The sequence below is a fragment of the Scyliorhinus torazame genome, chromosome 11 (genome assembly GCF_047496885.1).
Source record: "Scyliorhinus torazame isolate Kashiwa2021f chromosome 11, sScyTor2.1, whole genome shotgun sequence".
Lineage (NCBI taxonomy): Eukaryota > Metazoa > Chordata > Chondrichthyes > Carcharhiniformes > Scyliorhinidae > Scyliorhinus > Scyliorhinus torazame.
In genome coordinates this window covers 134,030,038-134,051,950 of record NC_092717.1, presented here as the reverse complement: position 1 = coordinate 134,051,950, position 21,913 = coordinate 134,030,038, and the positions used below count along the sequence as shown (strand labels likewise).

The 21,913-nt window shown below is 47.2% G+C and overlaps 1 protein-coding gene and 1 long non-coding RNA gene across 6 annotated transcripts in view; one reads left to right on the top strand and one right to left on the bottom strand.

Moving 5' to 3' along the window:
- Positions 1 to 21,913, bottom strand: part of st18 (ST18 C2H2C-type zinc finger transcription factor) — a 575,669-nt gene that overhangs the window by 239,652 nt on the left and 314,104 nt on the right. For all 5 annotated transcript variants that reach the window (XM_072467783.1, XM_072467784.1, XM_072467782.1 and 2 more), the window contains one exon: positions 1,512 to 1,542. In XM_072467783.1, the coding sequence (XP_072323884.1) occupies positions 1,512 to 1,542 (31 nt within the window). The remainder of the gene's footprint in view (positions 1 to 1,511; positions 1,543 to 21,913) is intronic.
- Positions 1 to 21,913, top strand: part of LOC140385537 (uncharacterized) — a 248,878-nt gene that overhangs the window by 177,642 nt on the left and 49,323 nt on the right. The gene's annotated exons all lie outside the window — the stretch shown is intronic.

Here is a 21,913-nt window from a genome sequence, read left to right as displayed (position 1 = left end):
TTTTCACTTTCTGGAAAAAATATTTTACTACCACCCAATGAAGGTATAAATCATTCAAACACTTTGAAGTATCAATAGCAAAAACAAAAAGCACTTGAAACCTATTCATTTTTTGTGGGAAAAAAATTGTCAACAAAGAGCAGAGGGCAAGATCTGTCAATCAAATAATGTTTTCCCTGGGGTTTCTGTGTTTTAGTACTTTAATAGATATTTGAGTTCTCAGCCAAGAATACACAATGAGGCTTGGCTGAGAGCCCAGAAATCTATTTGGCAGTTGAAATACCTGAGGCCCAGGGAAATCATTGCTTGATTGATGGCTCTGGCTCTCTGATTGATACTTCTATACAATATCTAGGTGTTTGGACATGGAAGTGACATAGCTTTGCATGGGGCGCATGAACATTGTTTGGTGGGATACCTTGATATGGGAGCATGAGAGGCCATAGGGATTGGTGGGAGCTGTACCTTCGCATGTGGGCATGAGGGGCTATAGGGCTTGCTTGGGGGGGGTGTATACCCTGGCATTGTGGGGGTGAGGGGCCATAATGAGTGGAGGGCATACATTGGTACTGAGGAAAGAAGGGCCATAGCAGGTGGGTGGGAAGACGTGCATTGGCAGGGAGCATGGCAGGCTATAAGGGGCGGGTGGGAGACATACCTTGGCATGGGGGCAAGAAGGGTCATTGTGGTGTTTGGGGTAATACCTTGGCAATGGGGCAATGAGGGGCCATAATGGGTTGGTGGGGTCACACACTGGCATTGAGGGAACAATGAGTCGGGTGGGAGGCACACCTTGGCATGAGGCACAAGAGGGTATAGAGGTTGATTGGGGCCATATCTTTGAATGGGCAGTATGAAGGGCCATAGGAGTTAGTGGGGAGGAGGGGGCAGACCTTGGCATGGTGGGGGGAGGGCACCAAGACTCTTTGTAAGGCCGGCCTCGGTCAATGAAAATTGCAGAAGACTAGGACATACCTATTCCCACAATGGTGATGGCCATATCAGTGGTCCAGGGTGCAGGCTCACGACCCGAACCAGCCAGCACTTATAAAAGGCCCTCCTGAAAATCAAAAACCTCAGGAATGAGGTCGGAATTCCTGGAATAAGGTCCGCACATCATTTTTAAAGTGCCCTCGGATCATTTTGACTGGCTGAAAATCCAGCCAATGTGTTTTTGTGACTTAAAGCAACTAAATCTTTAAAAAGCCTCTTCTGCCATTTACTATCTAATCTTTAGTATTAATCTCTGTATTCAGAAACACAGGAGTACTATTACTCAAACCTTTCTTATCCTGGAATAGCAACGATCACTTGCTGAAGTGTTACTGCCACTTGTAATTCAGCTTTATCATTTGCCTATACATTCACTTTCTTGCCTGTAATTTATTAGGAGACATATTTTGGAAGCTTTCTAATCAAATTATTAAAATTCCACAATGTATCCCAGCAATCAATCAATAACTCTGATGATGTCAAATAGCAATGGAGTATATGACCCATAGCTTCCTTACCTCAACTCCTGTGCCACAGGCTCCACTGGAACTGTCAACAGAGGGAACATGAGAATAAAAACAAGTAAGTTTACATTTCCACTACAAGAGCTTTTGCTGTTTGCACCTGCCTCCCTGTGATGACTCCAGCTGTAGTGTCAAAACCACAGTTGAGCTTAAGTTCACACCAATGTTAATAGTTAAGTCATTGCAAGTTCATTTTGACTGGGAACACTGCATTCGTTGTATACATTTGATTCTAAGTGATATAATATACAGCAGTTCTAGTTTTTTGTCACTGATACCAGTCTGAGGTCTAGTCACAGCTTTGCCAAAGCTTTACAGGCTATGCTAAATAAAGCACCCCTTTATTGGCCAGTGTAGGGTTGGCTAAATTAATATTTATCGTTCATTTTAAAGAATTTCTGGACATGGCTTTTTAGCCATTTTAGCATTATATATGCAATGGTACACGTCTTATATCTGCACAAAACACTTAACACTTGTAAATTACACTGTGCAAAAATGGCATAAGAATGTTCAACACACTTGCTTTCTTAGAAGAACCATAAATCTATTTTCATAAGAATATTTTAAATATTTGTAAGTGTTATCAATCATTTTAATTTCTAGAGTTTGTTTTCTTTTTCATATTTAATATGTTAAAGAAGTAAGAAAGAAAAGGAATGGGTTTGGACATCAGCTGATGTCCAAAATGATGATCTACCTGAAACAGGTTTTGTCTTAAATAATTAAATAAATACTTGCATTTATATAGCCCCTTCCATTTGCCCAAAGAGTCTCACAGTCCTGAGATCACTCACAAGTGTCAGTCATGGCAACCAGTTAGCACACAGCAGGATCCCACATACAGCACGGGAACTAACAATCCGTTGATCTGTTTTTGACAGTGTTACTTGGTGGAAAATGTTGGCTGAGACATCTTTATCAAAATCTCATGGGCTGGATTTTATGGGGGAGGGGGAACTGCCTGGCTCCGTCACCTGCTCCCCCTAAATGGACTGACTATTAAAATTTGATTAGCTGGCAGCTCTAGTGATGTACCATCAATCACCACGAGACGAGAATGGTGGAACAATCGAGGCTTTATTGAACAAGATGATGTGCCCCCTGTAGCTGAAACCAGAATGGCTGCAGCACCGGCGAGCACACTCTTTTATACGCCACCTGCTGGGCAGAGCCAGCAGGCAGGGATTTAGCATCGTACCTGTAATATACGGGCAGTGCCGTAATACATACAATATACCACTAGTGGTGTTTACCACATTCACCCCCTGTTAAAGAACGAGTCCGGCAGGGGTGACAGAAACATTACAAATTAAGTCTGTCGGGAGCTTTGACCCTCCGCCGCGATCGCCTCAGTCCTGGTGGTGATGTGGGCGCCGACCTGGTCACCTGCGACTCCGGCAGCGTGTTGTCTTCATCACCCCTGAGTGGATCCAGTGTGAGGACGGATCATGCTGGGGTGGGGGCTGCGATAAGGTTCGCTGGAGTGGCGCAGGGGTGAATGAGGCAACCGGGGGGGGAGGGGGGGGAAGGAGCGGTGTCTGGTGGTCGTGGGTCGTGGGTGGGGACCCAGCGAGTGCCAGGTCCCGGAGGGAGACTGTGTCTTGGCACCCGTTGGGGTGTGTCACGTAGGCGTACTGCGGGTTTGCATGTAGGAGGTGGACTTCCTCGACCAGGGGGTCCAATTTATGGCTCCGCACATGCTTCCGGAGGAGGACAGGTCCAGGAACTGTCAGCCATGTTGGGAGCGAGACCCCGGAGGTGGACCTCCTGGGGAAGGCAAACACACGTTCATGAGGGGTCTCATTAGTGGCAGTGCAGAGGAGCGACCGGATGGAGTGGTGCCCGTCGGGGAGGACATCCTGCCAGCGGGAGACCGGGAGATTTTTAGACCACAGGGCCAGCAGGACGGCTTTCCAGACCATCCCGTTCTCCCTCTCCACCTGCCCGTTTACGCACCTGCTGGTCACCCTGCTCGAGGCGATGCCCTTGCTGAGCAGGAACTGACGCAGCTCATGAAAGTGGATCCCCGATCGCTGTGGATGTAGGTGGGGAAACCGAACAGAGTGAAGGTGCTGTGCAGGGCTTTAATTACCGTGGCAGAAATCATGTCGGGGCATGGGATGGCGAAGGGGGACCGGGAGTGCTCATCAATAACGTTGAGGAAGTACACGTTGCGGAAGGTGGAGGGGAGGGGCCCTTTGAAGTCCACGCTGAGGTGTTCAAAGGGGCGGGAGGCCTTCACCAGCTGTGCTCTATCTGGCCGGTAGAAGTGCGGCTTTCACTCTGTGCAGACTTGGCAGTCTCTGGTGACGGTCCTGACCTCCTCAATGGAGTAGGGCAGGTTGCGGGCCTTGATAAAATGGAAGAACCGGGTGACCCCGGGTGGCAGAGGTCATAGTGGAGAGCCGGAGTCGGTCTACCTGTGCCCTGGCACATGTACCGTGGGATAGGGCATCAGGGGGCTCGTTGAGCTTCATCGGGCGATACAAGATCTCATAGTTATAGGTGGAGAGCTCGATCCTCCACCTCAAGATCTTGTCATTTTTTATCTTGCCCCGCTGCGTGTTGTTGAACATGAAGGCAACCGACCGTTGGTCAGTGAGGAGAGTGAATCTCCTGCCGGCCAGGTAATGCCTCCAACGCCACACAGCTTCCACAATGGCTTGGGCTTCCTTCTTGACAGAGGAGTGCCGAATTTCGGAGGCATGGAGGGTGCGGGAAAAGAAAGCCATGGGCCTGCCCTCCTGGTTGAGGGTGGCAGCCAGAGCCACGTCCGATGCATCGCTCTCCACTTGGGTGGGGAGGGACTCGTCGACTGCGTGCATCGTGGCCTTGGCGATGTCCGCCTTGATGTGATTGAAGGCCTGGCGGGCCTCAGCCGTCTAGGGAAAAACTGTGGACTTGATGAGTGGGCGGGCCTTGTCCACATAATTAGGGACTTACTGGGCGTAATATGAGAAAAACTCCAGGCAACGTTTCAGGGTCTTGGGGCAGTGGGGGAGAGGGAGTTCGGTCAGGGTTGGGCCCTAGGACTCAATTTTCCACTGCATAGCCAAGGATGGCTAAGCGGTTGGTGCGGAACACGCATTTCTTCTTATTGTAGGTGAGGTTAAGGGGTTTGGCGCAATGGATGAATTTTTGGAGGTTTGCGTCGTGGTCCTGCTGATCGTGGCCGCAGATGGTGACGTTATCTAGGTACGGGAAGGTGGCCTGCAGCCCGTACTGGTGAACCATTCGGTCCATCTCTCGCTGGAAGACAGAGACCCCATTGGTGACGCCGAAGGGAATCCTAAGGTAGTGATAGAGGCGGCCATCTGCTTCGAACGCAGTGTATTGACAGTCCTCCGGGCAGATGGGGAGCTGGTGGTAGGCGGACTTCAAGTATACTGTGGAAAAGACTCGATACTGCGCAATCCGATTGACCATGCCAGATATGCATGGGAGGGGACACGTGTCGAGCTGCGTGTACCGATTGATGGTCTGACTGTAGTCAATGACCATCCTGTGCTTCTCCCCAGTCTTCACTACCACTACTTGAGCTCTCCAGGGGCTGTTGCTGGCCTCGATGATCTCCTCCCGCAGAAGCCGTTGGACCTCCGACCTGATGAAGGTCCTGTCCTGGGTACTGTACCGTCTGCTCCTAGTGGCGGCGGGTTTGCAGTCCGGGGTGAGGTTCGCAAAAAGGGAAGGTGGATCGACCTTAAGGGTCGTGAGGCCGCAGACGGTGAGGGGAGGCAGGGGTCCGCCGAAAGTCAGGCTTTGGAGATGGCACTGAAAATCCAGGCCGAGCAACAGGGCAGCGCAGAGATGGGGGAGGACGAAGAGCCGGAAGTTGCTGAACTCTACGCCCTGGATGGTGATGGTCGCGATACAGTACCCCCCGGATTTCAACGGAATGGGATCCGGAGGCCAGGGAGATTTTCTGGGTGACGGGGTGTACCAGGAAGGAGCAGTGCCTTACCGTAGTGGGGTGGATGAAACTCTCTGTGCTCCCGGAGTCAAAGAGCCAGGTCGTCGTCGTGCCTGTTGATCTTCACCGTTGTCGTAGCGGTTGCGAGGTTGCGAGGCCGAGACTGATCCAGGGTGATGGAGATGTGGGAGATGCTGTGGGAGATGCTGGGAGGTCCCGGGCTGATCAGCGGTGGCGGAGATGGCGGCGAACGGCCAGACGAGCAAGGGTCCGGAGGGGCGGTCCAAAATGGCTCCGTAGATGGCGGCGCCCACGGGGAGCACATGGATGGCGGCATCAAAGATGGCGGCATCCATGGGCCGCACGTGACTTGCGGTGGGGAAGATGGTGCCGCCCACGGGCCGCACGTGGCTTGCGGAGGGGAAGATGGCGGCGCCCCTGGGTCGCACGTGGGGGGGTGTAGAAATGGCAGGCCTAGAAACAGCGGCGTCCGACCAGGCCTGGCAAACGGAAACAAAGTGCCCTTTCTTCCCACACCCATTGCAGGTCGCGCTCCGTGCCAGGCAATGCTGCCTGGGATGTTTGCTTTGTCCACAAAAACAACACTTGGGGCCCCCCAGAGTTGGCTGGCTGCCGCGCGGCTGGAGTCGGCAGCTGGTGGGGCCCACGATGCCCACAAGGGTGCCGCGCGATCGGGGGTGTAGGACTGCAGGTTATGGGAGGCCACTTCTAACGGGATCGAGCGTACCCCCTTCCAATCGTCGCTGGCGGACGTACGTAGACTTCATGCCCGTGTCATAGGCGTCTCTAATTAAAGGTTTGGTGTGCTGGACAGCCGAAACTGCCTGGCAGTCACAGTTCCTACCGAGGGTTTGTAGGGCCCCTAAGAAATCGTCCAGAATGTCCCTGGGGAGTTGCTGTCTCTTGGCCAGGAAGTGCCTGGCGTACACTTGGTTCACCGGTTTAACGTAATGTCCCTTCAGGAGCGTCATCGCTTCGGAGTAGGTGGGCGCATCCTGGATGAGGGAGCTTCTGCGAGTCCGAGAGTTCTCCAGTTTCGGCCGGTCGGGGGCCGTTGGCAGTGGCTGCTCTGAGGTAGCCTTCGAAGCAGGCTAACCAGTGGTCGAAGGTGGACATGGCGTTGGCTGCGTGAGGGCTCAGCTGCAGGTGATCAGGCTTGATGAGGAAATCCATCTTTTAAAATCTTGTTCAATAAATTGATGTACCGTCAATTACCACGAGACGAGAATAGTGGAACAATCGAGGCTTTATTGAACAAGATGTTGTGCCTCCTGTAGCTGGAACCAGAATGGCTGCAGCGCAGGAGAGCACACTCTTTTACACGCCGCCTGCTGGACGGAGCCAGCAGGCAGGGATTTACTGACGTACCTGTAATATACGGGCAGTGCCGTAATACATACAATATACCACTAGGGGTGTTTACCACATCTAGCAAACCAACAGAGCCAGAACCCAGGAGTGGGGTGCTGCTGGGACTGCAAGGAGGCACCGGTATGAGGATCATGTTGATCAGAGGCTGGTTAATCTTGGCTATTTAGGGCAGGGAGGTATTGAGTAGCCTAAGGAAGGGGAAAGAGGGGGGACAGGTTATGGGGCAGGTAGGGGAGGTCAGGTTGCTGCCAATGCACCCTGATTGATGAGCCCCCGACCTTCCCACCTTTTCCACAGAAACTGTTTTGAAAATGGCCTTCTCCCTCTCTCTCTCTCAAGACTGCAAGAAACTTCAGAGTCGTGAACATAGCCCAGTCCATCACACAATCCTGCCTCCCATCCATTGATTCTACACCTCCTGCTGCCTTCGGAAAGCGGGTAGCTAAATTAAAGACCCCTCCCACCTGGTTTACTCACTCTCCCAACCTCTTCCATCGGGCAGGAGATACAAAAGTCTGAGAACACGCACGAACAGATTCAAAAACAGCTTCTTTCCCTCTGTTATTAGACTCCTAAACGAACCTCTTATGGACTGACCTGATTAATACTACCCTTCTGTATGCTTCAACCGATGCCGGTGTCTATGCATTTACATTGTGCACCTGTTATGTATTTTTGTTTTATTTTATTTTATTTTCATGTACTAAATGATTTGTTCGAGCTGCTTGAAGAAAAATACTTTTCACTGAACCTCGGTACACGTGACAATAAACAAATCCAATCACCTGCCTGCGACTGCCCAGTGTTTAATGGCTTTGGAGGTGGATTGAGGCCTTTAATTGTCACTTATTTGGGACGTTAAGGGCCTTAAATGGCCTCAGGGCGGGTGAACTAATGGACATCTTACCCATCTCCCTCCCTGGTATTATGATAATAATAGTAAGAACAATCTTTGTTATTGTCACAAGTCGGCTCACATTAACATTGCAATGAAGTTACTGTGAAAATCCCATAGTCGCCACACTCCGGCGCCTGTTCAGGTACACAGAGGGAAAATTCAGAATGCCCAATTCACCGAATAAGCATGTCTTTCGGGACTTGTGGGACAAAACTGGAGCACCCGGATGTATCCCACGCAGACACGGGGAGAACGTGCAGACTCCACACAGACAGTGACCCAAGTGAGAATCGAACCTGGGATCCTGGTGCTGTGAAGTAACAGTGCTAACCACTGTGTTACTGTGCCACCTATGGGGAATATATTAGGTGTGGGCAGTAAGGAAGTGGACTTGGTACCCCTCATATTTTATGTGGCCCCTGCTGAAAACGTACCTGGTTGGGAGGGGCATTACATCCAGTCCCATGAGATCTTTTACATTCCCTGAAAGTCAGAAATGTCTCATCTGGAAGACAGCAGTCCTGACAATATAGCATTTTGTCAGAACTGCACTGAGATATCAGCAATAGTTACATACGTAAATCCTGTAACAGGGCTTAAATAATACAACATTCTATTCCAAATGTATGAGAGCAAGCTTCACTGAATCGAGCTGAAAGTTTGTTTTTAACTAAGTTACTCTTTGATCTGAATTCTTTCAGTGTAATATTGGGAAGTAGGTCATTTCTAGTGCTGACCCATTCTGAAAAATACTCCTCCACCGCCCCCGCTCCCAGTCCCCTCTCTGTCATTTAAAAGGTACTCCAAATTCTTAGGGCGGGATTCTCCGACCCCCCGCCGGGTTGGAGAATCGCCGGGGGGGCGGCGTGAATCCCACCCCGCCACTCCGCCGGCTGCCGAATTCTCCGGCGCCGGTTTACTAGCGGGGGTGGGGATCGCGCCGGTCGGAGGCCGTTGGCAGTGGCCCCCCCCGGCGATTCTTCAGTCCCCAATGGGCCGAGCGGCCGCCCGTTTTCGGCCAGTCCCACCGGCGTGAATTACACAAGATCTGTACCGGCGGGACCTGGCTCTGAGTGCGGCTTACAGAGTCCTCAGGAGCGCGCGAGGGGATCCGGACCCGGGGGCCGTGGTCTGGCCCGCGATCGGGGCCCACCGATCTGCGGGCGGGCCTATGCCGTGGGGGCACTCTTTCCCTCTGCGCCGGCCTGTGTAAGGCTCCGCCATGGCCGGCGCAGAGAAGAAACCCCCTGCGCATGCACAGGAATCACGGCAGCGGTTCTGGGAACACGTTGGTGCCCCTACGCATGCGCCAACTCGCGCCGGCCGGCGGAGGCCCTTTGGCGCCGGTTAGCGCGGCACCAATCACCCCAGCGCCGGCCTTGCCCTCGAAGGTGCGGAGGATTCCGCACCTTCCGAGCTGCCCGACGCCGGAGTGGTTCACGCCACTCTTTGGCGCCGGTACGGCCTCCCGCTGGATACCGGAGAATCCTGCCCTTAATGCCCTTAAAACAAATCTGTAATTGGTGTTCCAATTTTTTACAAATTAGTGGGGAAAGTGGCTAACAAACTTGAGATTAATACATGTTTTGGGTCCCAAAAGATACATTTAATTATTGATTTTTTTGTAGTTACGTCCCAATTCTAATAATTTGACAAAAGATACAGTAAGTGGGAAAAAAGTAGGCTCATAGTTATGTTCAAACCATATCAGTGCAAAGCAAACATAGGAAGATATGCTGAATACTGAAATGTTAGGTCACGAATCGAGATTACTCCAGCATTGTCACATGATATACGGCATCTGATGAGCCATGGCTGCAAATATGTGTTATGAAGTTATGGGAGAGGCAAAGAGAGGCCAAATGAGTTATTTTCTGGATATCAGAAATGATCAACATTTTCAACTTTAAAAGGAAACCTGCCTTTAGTATATTGCAGAGGTAAAGAGTCCCATTTTCCATACCTTTTGTAAAACCATCTAAATTAAGAAGGAAAACAAAGATTTCAGAAGAGTACCCCTAAAAAGTATTGCTGACTTTACTGTTTGCTTTAGAAATAAACCAATGAATTTGAAACATTGGAGGCAACGACTTTGGACTCTGTAGTGTAATGTGAGAGTACCTTTAAGAAATGGGTGTTTATAAATAGGTGTGTATATAAATATCTGTAGTGAGAGTAACTTTAAGAAATGGGTGTTTACCACTGCAGTGATGTCAGAGAGTGGGTGGAGCTGGGCACTCTGTCAGCTTTTTACTTTTGTTTTAGGCTGTTTGCTGCAGGGTGTGTTTTAGTTTTGTTTTCAGTGTTGGAGCTGAAGCCAGACCAAACAGGTGTACTGCTGTTCTCTCTGCCATCAAAAGACTATCTCTTGATCATTTGGTGAATTCAGAATTATAAATGTTCTCAGTAGTGAATGAAAACCTAATGTGCTTCTGTTAAAAGGTGTTTCTTTTGTTTTCTGGATGTTAAAAGGACAGCGTAAGCATTACTTAGTGTTGTCATCTTTGGGGGTTGTATTTGAATTAATGGTTGCTAAGATATTCACTGTATGTTTTAAAAAGGTTAACTTGAGTTCATAGAATAAACATTGTTTTGCTTTCAAAAATACTTTTCCATTTCTGCTGTACCACACCTGTAGAGTGGGCCTTGTGCTCCCCATACCACAATCTATTAAAAGTTGTGGGTCAGGTGAACTCCATGATACACTTTGGGATTCTCTAAACCATGGTCCATAACAGTAATAAGTAAGTCCAAGGGAGAACAGGCAAACTGGCATCAATGAGTATGCTTATTTTAAAATGAACATAATATATAATAGTAGTAATATTTTAAAATGTTCTGCCATATTTCTTGTACTGCAGATTTTGTGTTATTCAGTTCCTTGTGACTAAAAGGAGAGGAAAACTTTCAGAATTCACATGACTTAAAACTGTTGGCCAAAAGTATTGGAAAATTGTGGGCATGCAACCAACAGTTTACCATCCAATAAGATCGATAATTGGATAATCTTGGGCCATATGCTCTGTTATATTTATAAATGTGTTCATTGTTTCTTAGATTCACACTCTGAAGTTATGTAATGGATTAAAACATTAGATATCATTTGTGCAAAGTACATGTAAACGTACATATATTATTGTATTGTTCGGTTGGAGTAGTTTCAATAACTTCAAAAGACTGTCAGTTGTAAACACTCTGGGCGGGAATCTCCGGTCTGCCAGCCGTGTTTTCCAGTGCAGCGCGCCCTCGCCAGCAGCGGAATTTCCTGCAGCCGGCCAATGGGGTTCCCCATTGTGGCCACCTCACGCCATCAGGAAACCTGTGGGCGTAGGTGCGCTGCCAGCTAACCAGAGGATCCCGCCGATGAAGAATTCCACTGTCTAACTTTATTGTAATATATTTACAGTTATGAGAATGCTCCCTTAAAGTAATTACTTTCTTTCTGTGTCATAAAGTAGTTGTTAATTCTTCCAAAATCTTCAGTTCTGTTCCTCTAGGTCCATGTAGTTTTTTGTAGGATGGTAAGAACCCTCTTACTTAACAATGGTCCAGCGTCTAAAAGAATTGAAACTGCTACTCTAATATCTAATTTAAAGTGTGCCCTGTGAACTTCTACCAGGAAATCTGCTCTCAATAGTTCCCGCTGAATTATTTAATCTCTCGTAAGAAGGGTATCTCAATGTCTTGTGAACTTCAAGTTCACGGGTTCTGTTTCCTTTCAAAACTTTTTCATTTTCAGTGTTCTGTGCATTTTTGCTAACTGTGACATACTGGCTGAAAACCATCTTTTTGCACCAATGACATTCAACTTCTTTGGTGGGACAATTCCTGTGCCTGTGCCTTTCTCATCCACACCATCAACAGCCAGTCAGGGCTGCCAATATTAACTGCTTTTCATGTCACATGTCTCTCCTTCTCTCTATGTTCTTTTTTTTAATGTTCACCAAATTCAACTGTATCAGTTACTTTGGAACTTGGGCTACTGGGTTGTCTTACTCTCCTCTGACGACTGAGCGTTCTGCCTCTCATCTCGGCTTGCCTAATTAATTGAACCACCTCGTTAGTGTCAAGTCTTCTTGGGACTGCAAATTATCTGATACTCTGAAAATTATTGTGCTATGAATTATTTCTTCTTTCAGATTACCAGACTCACAGCCTTCTGCTAACTGGTACACATTAAAGTGTTCGTGCATTCCCCATGTCTCTGGATATATTTATTGAGCCTTGTGTGTTCCACAGTGGTGCTCTTGTGGAGAGTGAATTATATGTCCATAGAACATAGAACATACAGTGCAGAAGGAGGCCATTCGGCCCATCGAGTCTGCGCCGATCCACTTAAGCCCTCACTTCCACCCTAGCCCCATAACCCAATAACCCCTCCTAACCTTTTTTGGTTACGAAGGGCAATTTATCATGGCCAATCCACCTAACCTGCACGTCTCTGGAATGTGGGAGGAAACCGGAGCACCCGGAGGAAACCCACGCAGACATCGGGAGAACGTGCAGACTCCGCACGGACAGTGACCCAGCAGGGAATCGAACCTGGGACCCTGGCGCTGTGAAGCCACAGTGCTAATCACAAGGCATCAATGACTTCGGACCAGCAGGAACAGGTTTGGGGAGAATTAACAGCTAGTTTTTAAAAAATAAATTTAGAGTACCCAATTTTTTTTTCCAATTAAGGGGCAATTTAGCATGGCCAATCCACCTAACCTGCACATCTTTGGGTTGTGGGGGTGAAACCCATGCAGACACGGGGAGAATGTGCAAACTCCACACAGACAGTGATCCAGGGCTGGGACTCGAGCCCGGGTCCTCAGCGACGTAGGCAGCAGTGCTAACCACTGTGCCATGTGCCGCCCCATAACAGCTACTTTAAAGCACAGAAGAAAAGTAACTACTGGAGCGCCTGTCCTTCATCCGATCCCCAGGGTAATCAGAATATTGTCCACACAGTGACCCATTGTATACAAAAATGTACAAACCTGCTCACAGTCTGGCTTTGCTGCAAGACCCGATGTGGTGCGAAATTGAGCGATTCGCCTTAAACCATGTTGGCCATGCTTCATAGAGTCATAGAATTTACAGTGCAGAAGGCAGCCATTTGGCCCATCGAGTCTGCACCGGCCCTTGGAAAGAGCACACTATGCAAACCCACACCTCCACCCTATCCCCGTAACCCAGTCACCCCACTCCACCTTTTTGGACACTAAGGACAATTTAGCATGGTCAATCCACCTAACCTGCACATCTTTGGACTGTGGGATGAAACCGGAGTACCCGGAGGAAACCCACGCAGACACAGGGAGAACGTGCAGACTCCGCACAGACAGTGACCCAAGCTGGGATCGAACCTGGGACTCTGGAGCTGTGAAGCAACTGTGCTAACCACTGTGCTACCGTGTTGTCAGCCTACAACATTCTAGAAACTCTCTGGTAGAGGGAGAGATTTTTCTATTACCAGTTTTTTACCACTTGCCAGCATATGTTATGTGTTATTGGGCTGGAGTAGTTTCAATAATTCCCGAAGACTGCGAGCTGCAAACACTCACACATCATTGTGACATATTTACAGTTATGAGAACACTCCCTTGTTCTAACTTCTTTCCATGTCGTTTTCTCCTAGACTCTCAGATCCTTCAATTACATCACAGACTATTCTAGTTAACCCTTTATGGGATTTAGTCTAACATACTCTTTTATACAACAATACATATGGCCTCAACAGAGGCTACTACCAAAATATTTTCATTTTAAGATTGTTCCTGTGGGGATAGTAGGAGCATGTGTGCTCCCCTGAATCCATAGTACTCAAGATCAACCACGCCACTATTGTCACTTCACCTCTTTTCTGGAAATTGCTTTCAGGCCTTTGCCTTTTATGGGCAAGCTTCTAGTAGATATGTACCCGGGCACTGATAGCCTGCACAAATTACCTAAATGAGACCCAAGGCCCAGTTTCATCTCAGCTACATGTCTCCAGTTGGGGCTTACATTACCCATATCAGGCCCTAAAATTGGCCAAAAGGAATTTCTACCTCTTTATATATTATCATTATAGGAAAATGTTGGCATCAAGCAACTTCGCAATTGCACACTTAGATATTTGGTGAATATTTTGAAACCAGAGCTATATTCTTAAGTGATATAAGAAATCTGGCATTAGATGAAAAGTAAAGAGAAACACACACCCTCTTTCCAACATTAAATACAAACATTCGACAAGGTTTTGTTCCTGGCAAGAAGTTTTGCTCATTGTAAGTAAAGGTGGAAGAAGGAAATTTTGAGAGAATCAAAATTGATTTTCAAAAGATAAGTCATGTATAGCAAACCAAATTGAATTTCTTGAGGAAATAATGAAAGTACTAGGCAGGGTAATATCAATGGATATCATTTATATGAATTGTCAGAAGCTATTCAATAAGGTTTTGCATAAGAGGCTGTTAGGTAAAATTAAATTTCATGGAATCGAAGAAAAGTTATTGATTTAGTTAAGTGATTAGTTTGACCAGAGAAGACAGAGTAGGGACAGTGGGTGTGTACTTGAATTGGAAGTAAGTGACCAGTGATATCACACAAAAAGTTATGCTGGGGCCTCAGCTATTCATTTTATATATTAATTACTAGATAACACAATAAAGAACCATCTATCCAGGTTTGCCAGTGACACCAAGTAAATAATGTAGACAGAAGCATGAAATAACAAAGAGACATTGATAGATAAAATGAGTGGTAAAAATTTGGTAGATGGATTTCAAGGTGAGTATATGTGAGGTAATCTATTTTGGACCAAAGGAAGAGAGATACGAGCAATACTTAAATGGTGAAAAGCTATGAGTAGAAGTCGAAAGAGATTTAGGTGTCTATGCATAGAGAGCACTAAAATATCGTGGTCGAGTACAAAATGAAAAGGCTAATGGAATGGTAGTAGTTATAACAGGAGGATTAACAAATGAAAATGAACGGCAATGTATATAATTTTGAAAATGCCAATAAAAAGATTTTTTTTTAAAAATAACTGGTGGGTTAGTATATGAAGCGAGGAGAAGATTTTGGTCTAGCTTTTGACAGCTGTGGTTAGAACACATCCAGAGTGTTGCGATTCAACTAAATAAAGTTCAGAGACTAGTTCTGGGCTCGTTTAACGGGGTATTTCTCAGCACCTGCAGCACCAGGAAACACCCCAATATTCAACCATGGCACTTTGCCATTTTTTTGGGCCTCGGTGAGGTACTCCCCGCTGAGTCCCCTCTTTGAGACATTTCCTGCACTGAAGAGCTCAACTCACCAGTTCAGGAAGAATATTTGCGGATTGGGTGCCATTTTTAAAGGTAGCCCCGATCTTTTGACCCCCCTCATCATGGCCTCTGGACCCCCCCCCCCACTTCATCCAACCTTTCTCTTCTAGGGTCCTCAAGCACCCCTTCACCCCATTTCATATGGGAAGTGTCATGTGAGAGTACCTTTAAGAAATGGGTGTGTATATAAAATATCTGTAGTGAGAGTAACTTTAAGAAAGGGGTGTTTACTACTACAGTGATGTCAGAGAGTGGGTGGAGCTGTCTGTCAGCTTTTTACTTTCGTTTTAAGCTGTTTGCTGCAGGGTGTGTTTTAGTTTCTTTTTCAGTGTTGGAGCTGAAGCCACACAGAGCAGGTGTACTGTTGATCTCTTTGCCATGAAAAGACTATCTCTTGATCATTTGGTGAATTCAGAATTATAAATGTTCTCAGTAGGGAATGTAAACCTAATGTGCTTCTGTTAAAAAGGGTTTCTTTTGCATGTTGTTTGGGAAGTTATTAAGGATTACTTAGTGTTGTATTCTTTGGGGGTTGTATTTGAATTGATGGTTGCTAAGATATTCACTGTATGTTTTAAAAAGGTTAACTTGAGTTCATAGAATAAACATTGTTTTGCTTTAAAAAATACTTTTCCATTTCTGCTGTACCACACCTGCAGAGTGGGCCGTGTGCTCCCCATACCACAATCTATTAAAAGTTGTGGGTCAGGTGAACTTCATGATACACTTTGGGGTTCTCTAAACCCTAGCCCATAACAGAAGGCACCTCTGGGCCTGGCATGGGCAACCTGGCACCTGCGCACCTTGGCACTGCCCACTTGGCACTATGACAGTGCCCCTTCCAGCCTGACAGTGCAACCTAGGAACCCATGAAGTGCCAGAGCACTGCCAGGGATCCCGGTCAGCAGAGCCAAGGTGACAGGCTGACAGTGTCACGGTATCCAGGAGCCAGTGGGAGTGCCAGATTACCACTCTGCCAATGCTGACCACCGGGGGCCTCTAAAGGCCTAATGGCTCATTGAAATACACTGATCTGGATCTCACCCAGTGAGAGCGAGATCCAGATTGTGACATCTCGTGAAGTTCGGTTGAATCTCGCGAGACGTCTCAAGCATCGCAAATCTTGCAAAAGGCCTCTCGTGAGATTCAATGGCCTCGTCGTGACTCCACGAAAGGCATGATGAGGCTGATAAATCATGCCCCTAAAGAACTGTGTACAGTTCTGGACACTACACCTTAAAAAAGATAGAACAGCCTCAGAAAAAAGTGTTGCGCAGTTACCAGGTGTTACCAGGAATCCAAAGGTTAAATTATGAGATGAGATGATTAAAACCAGGCTTGTATTCCCTGGACTATGAAAGGTCATGAGGTGACGTGATTGTGCTTTTTATGATTTCAGCTTCAGTTTAGGAATTTAGGAGCATAGGAAATGGGAGCAGGAGTAGGTCTCTCTGCCCTTCAAGTCTGCTCTTTCATTCAACTAGATTATGGCTGATCTTCTACCACAATGTCATTGTCCTGCAGTATCTCCATATCCGTGAAGAGCTTTAATATCGAAGTAAATTGTCGTTTTCCATCTTGAACATGCTGAAAGGCTGAGCCTCCCCAGCCCTCTGGGGTAGAGAATTACAAACATTCACCACCCTCTGAGTAAAAAGAAATGTTCCTCATCTCAGTCCTAAATGGCATACTCCATATTCTGAGAATGTGTCCCCTAGTCGTAGGCCCCCAACAAGTGAAAACATTCTCCCTGCATCTCCCTGTCAAAGCCTGTCAGAATTTTGTAAATTTCAATGAGATCACCTCTCATTATTCTAAACACTAGAGAATATAGGCTCAGTCTCCTCAATTTCTCCTCATGGGCTAATCCTACCATCACAGGAACCAGTCTGGTGGACAATCATTGCACTCCCTCTGCTTCAAGTATATCTCTTTCTATGGTAAGCAGACCAAAACTCTGAACAATATTGTCACTGTGGTCTCACCATGGCTATACATAATTCAGCAAGACCATTTTACTCCTGTACTTAAATCCTCTTGCAATAAACCCAACTAGTTGCCTTCTGAATTGCTTGCTGTACCTGCATGTTAGCTTTTAATGAACAATGAAACCCAGGTCCCTTTGGACATCAATACTTCTCAATTGCTCACTATTTAAGAAATACTCATCATTTCAGTTTGTCCTACAAAAGTGGATAACTTCACATTTTTCCACGTTATACTTCATTGCCATGTTCTTTCCACTCACTTAGCCTGTCAAAATATCTTTGGAGCCTCTTTACATCCTCCTCACAACTTACATTCCCACCTTGTTTTGTGTCATCAGCAAATTTGGAAATATCAGAATAGATCCCCACAATCAAATCATTGATTTGGTTTGTGAATAGCTCAGGCCCTAGAATTGATCCTGTCGGTATCCTACCAGTCACAGACAGTGAAGCTGAGAATAACCCAGTTATTCCTACTCTCTGCTCTCTGTTCATTAACCAGCTCTCAATCCATGCGAGTTTCATACTCCCAATCCCCTGTGCTCTAAATTTGTTTTGTGCGTGCAACTTTATCAACAGCCTTTTGAAAATCCAAATATGCCGCATCGACTGGTTCCCCCGATCTATTCTGCTAGTTACATCCTCAAAGAACTCCAAAAGGTTTGCCAAACGGGATTTCCCTTTCATAAATCCAAGTTGACTCGCCCAATGCTATCATTATTTTCTATGGCCTCAATTTTATGTTCCTCCCGCTGGGTGGGAAAGCCTGTTTTGAGGCGAGGAATGGAGCCTGAAATTACACAGAGGGGAGTCCCACCAGGATTCAGCCCGTCCCTCCCTGGAAGCCATTTAATGGTGGGGCAGTGAAGGCTTTTATGAGAGAAGCTCATCTTTGCCCTAATTCAGGCCCTTAAGTGGTCACCTTGGGACCTTTTCCCGCTGAGCCTCAATTTTTAGATTGACGAGTGGATGACAGACCAGGAGGGGAATAGGAAAATTTTAAATCCTAGGGAGGTGGGGGTGCACTTCCATCAGAAGCCATCTTCTGATAGTGGGCATACTCCAGTGCCAGCAGGAAGATGCTGACTCTCCAGATGGTCGAGGCTGAGTCCCCACCGTCCAAAGCATTCATGCCTGAGTGTGCAGTTATTACATCCTTTACAATAGACTCTAACATTTTCCTTTTGACTTATGTTAGGCTGACAAGTTTGTTGTTTCCTATTTTCTCTTTCCCTCATTTTTTAAATAAATACTGGGGTTACAGTTACCAACTTCCCATCTGCTGGAACCATGCTGGAATCGATAGAATTTTGGAAGATTATCACCAACACATTCATGGGGTGGGATTCTCCGGCTCGCCAGCCACGTTTTCAGGCGCAATGAACCGGCATCGGGATTCTCAGTTCCACAGCCGGTCAATGGGGTTTCCCAGTATGGCCACTTCATGCCGTCAGGAAACCCGTGGGCGTAGGTGTGCTGTCGGTGGACCAGAGGATCCCACCAACAGACAATTCTGCTAGCTATCTCCACAGCCAGCTCTTTCAAAACTCTAGGATGTAGGTCATTGGGTCCAAGGAATATATCAACTTTCAGTCCCATTAACTTTCCAGACCTACTTTTTTTTTACTCATGCTGATCTCTTTCAGTTCCTCATGTGGACTAACACTTGGTCTTCTAGTATTTTCGGGACGATTTCTACATCTTCTTCCATAAAGTCAGAAACAAATGAAATGAAATGAAAATCGCTTATTGTCACAAGTAGGCTTCACATGAAGTTAGTGTGAAAAGCCCCTAGTCGCCACATTCCAGCACCTATTCGGGGAGGCTGGTACGGGAATTGAACCGTGCTGCTGGCCTGCCTTGGTCTGCTTTAAAAGCCAGCTCTTTAGCCCTGTGCTAAACCAAAGGGTGAGATTCTCCGTTTGGGAGACTAAGGGCTGGATTCTCCGTTTCAGCAGCTAAGTGCCGGCTGAAACAAAGAATTAATGGGTGCTTTACGATGCCAAAATCGGGTCCGAACCCTCACTGATTCCGTGACCGGTAAGGTGCTAGCAACGGCGCCGGGTGAAACCCCCCCCACTCCCGCACCGAAAAGGGGCGGAGAATGGCTGGGTTCATGGCCGCGCATGCGCACGCCGATGACACACATGGCGCCGGCTGGAGGGGTCTTTGATTATGCTGCCTGTTTTCCCAAGGCAGCAGGAGGTGTAGACAGAGTCAATGGATGGGAGGCAGGTTTTTGTGATGGACTGGGCGGTGTTCACGACTCTCTGAAGTTTCTTCTGGTCTTGAGCTGAGCATTTGCCATACCAGGCTGTGATGCATCAAGATAGGATGCTTTTTATGGTGCACCTAAAAAAGTTGGTAAGAGTCAATGTGGACATGCTGAATTTCCTTAGTTTCTTGAGGAAGTATAGGCGCTGTTGTACCTTTTTGGTTGTGCGTCGACGTGGATGGACCAGGACAGATTTTTGGTGATGTGCACATCTAGGAATTTGAAGCTGTCAACCATCTCCACCTCGGCCCCGTTGATGCAGGCAGGGTGTGTACAAAACTTTGCTTCCTGAAGTCAATGACCAGCTCTCTAATTTTTGCTGACATTGAGGGAGAGATTGTTGTCATTATACCACGCCACCAGGTTCTCTATCTCCCTCCTGTATTCCGACTCATCGTTGTTTGAGATCCGATTCACTAGGGTCGTGTCATCAGTAAACTCGTAGATTGATTTGGGTAATTTCTCTGCCATTTCTTTATTCCCGATAACAAAAACCAGATACATACTTCACCAATGAAGGATAGAAGTCTAACACTGCAAAGCACAGTTCAATGTCAACTGTACCATTATGTGGTAGAAATCAGCCACAAACATTACCAACACCACCAACTTGTTCACACAAAACATTCAAATGAGGTGAATGTTTTTCTGAACAGACCCGAACTGTTTGTTCTGTCAGCTGGTTTTGCCAAGGTTCTTTAACTTAACCACGGCATTAGCATTCTATTTTGGCGTTCCTGATTAGTTAGAAGGGGCAGGTGAAATGATGAACCAAATCGGTCAAAGGATGGATTCCTAATTAAAGGTGCCCACCCGGGATCAGAACAACTGAGCTATACACCGATTCCTGAGGCTTCAGTAATCACAGAAATGTAAAGAAGGACCGGGAAGGCTCCCCCACGCTCTCCTCCCAGGACTGTCACTCATACCTGAAGGTCCTGCAGTACAATTGTTGGGATCTGATCGGTACCTTGATAACCATTGGCAATGTGTTCAGCTGTCCCACTGTGAAGGAAGCTGCAGATTTCAGCACTGACCTGTTGTGAAAGTCTGAGCCTCCTGAAGTACCAGTGCTCACACATGTTGAGAGAACTGATCTTGTACCTGTAAACCCCATGCTAGTGACTTTGCCTTCTTCAAGTTGGATCTCAATGCCCAACTCTGTTGACCGGTCTGTGATTGGGGAGAAGGCAGCTAGTGTTGCTGCTGGTGTCGCTTCTGCTGCTCTTCATCAAAGGTGCAAGGTAGACCTGCGTAAGCTGCTCCCACACCATAGTAAAGGCAGAGATTAGGGAAGTGCAGGTTAAAGTGAGTGAAATCCAAGACAGGTAACATTACTTCCTACAAGTTGAAATCACCTGTTAATCAATGTAAGTAACAATTTAGAAGATTGTGAGGATCATCCTCTCACCGAGACAGGGCTGCAACTTTTCAGTTTCACTGTTTAAAGGCTTCCCAGCCTGCCAGTTTCACTGAAGAAGCACTCTTGCTGTGCTCTCAATTGGTTGACCCTGGTGAATTCCACACGTGACTGGAAAGCTGTGCACTGGCTGTCAAAGCAAACTCCTGGGTTAAATTCTCAGGTAATTACATCTTTGAATAATTCAATTACTTAATTGACAGCTCCATGGAGGCTCCCCGCTCACCTGCAAATACATCAGGGTTAAACCCAGAAGTAAGCAGGATTATGCCATGTCCCTAACTCTACCCCACTTTATGAGTCTTTAATTCAAACCCCCCGCCACTCTGCCACAACACCCACCCAACCCCACTTCCCCTTAGTCGTTATAATTCTGCCCACGATACTCAAAATTCCTGGCTTGGAGAGGGTGAAAATTGTGATTAACACCAAGGAGAATCAAGAGTGTGCAGGAAAAAACGGTTCAACCAGGATTCCGTCTCACTTAGGTTGTTTTCTTTAAAGTTTTATGACCATTAATGATTCTTCCATTTCAAATCAGGCTTGGGAATCTCAGATTAAACTCTCCCATGACTTCTGATGCAGGCAGCATGAAAACTTAGGGCGCAATCTAATGGCCACACCATTACTAGGGTCGGGATGTTGCCGGTAAATCTCGTGAGAGACTTTTCGGAGACCCCAGGCGAGCACTGGTCTCCACAAATATGGATTAGGCGGAACGGCACTTGCGGGTGGGGGGTCTCCCCTGGGTGACTGGGCTCTGGGCAAGGTGGTACTCTGGCACCCTGATGCCACCTGGGCACCTTGGCAGTGCCATTGGGGCACACTGGCAGTGGCACCTGGGTGTCATCCTCGCAAGGACACTGCCAGGCTGGGGATGGGGATCAGGCCCAGGGGTGCCCTGCCCTTATTAGGTGGGCTGTGGGGTACTTGATGACCCCTTATAGGGGCATTGGAAGGTCTGGTGGCCACATTGAGGGATGTTGAGTTTGGGGCGCCATTCTCTTCCTGCACTGGTGAGGACTGGTGGGCATTCCACACTGAGGCCCCAAAATAAAACAAAGTCCAATTAGATAGCGGGGTCGTCCTCAAAGAACAATACAGCACAGAAATAGGGTCTTTGGCCCTCCAAGCCTGTGACGACTATGATGCCTGTCTAAACTAAAGCGTTCTGTACATCACCCCTCTACTGTGCGATGTTGTGGTGGACAC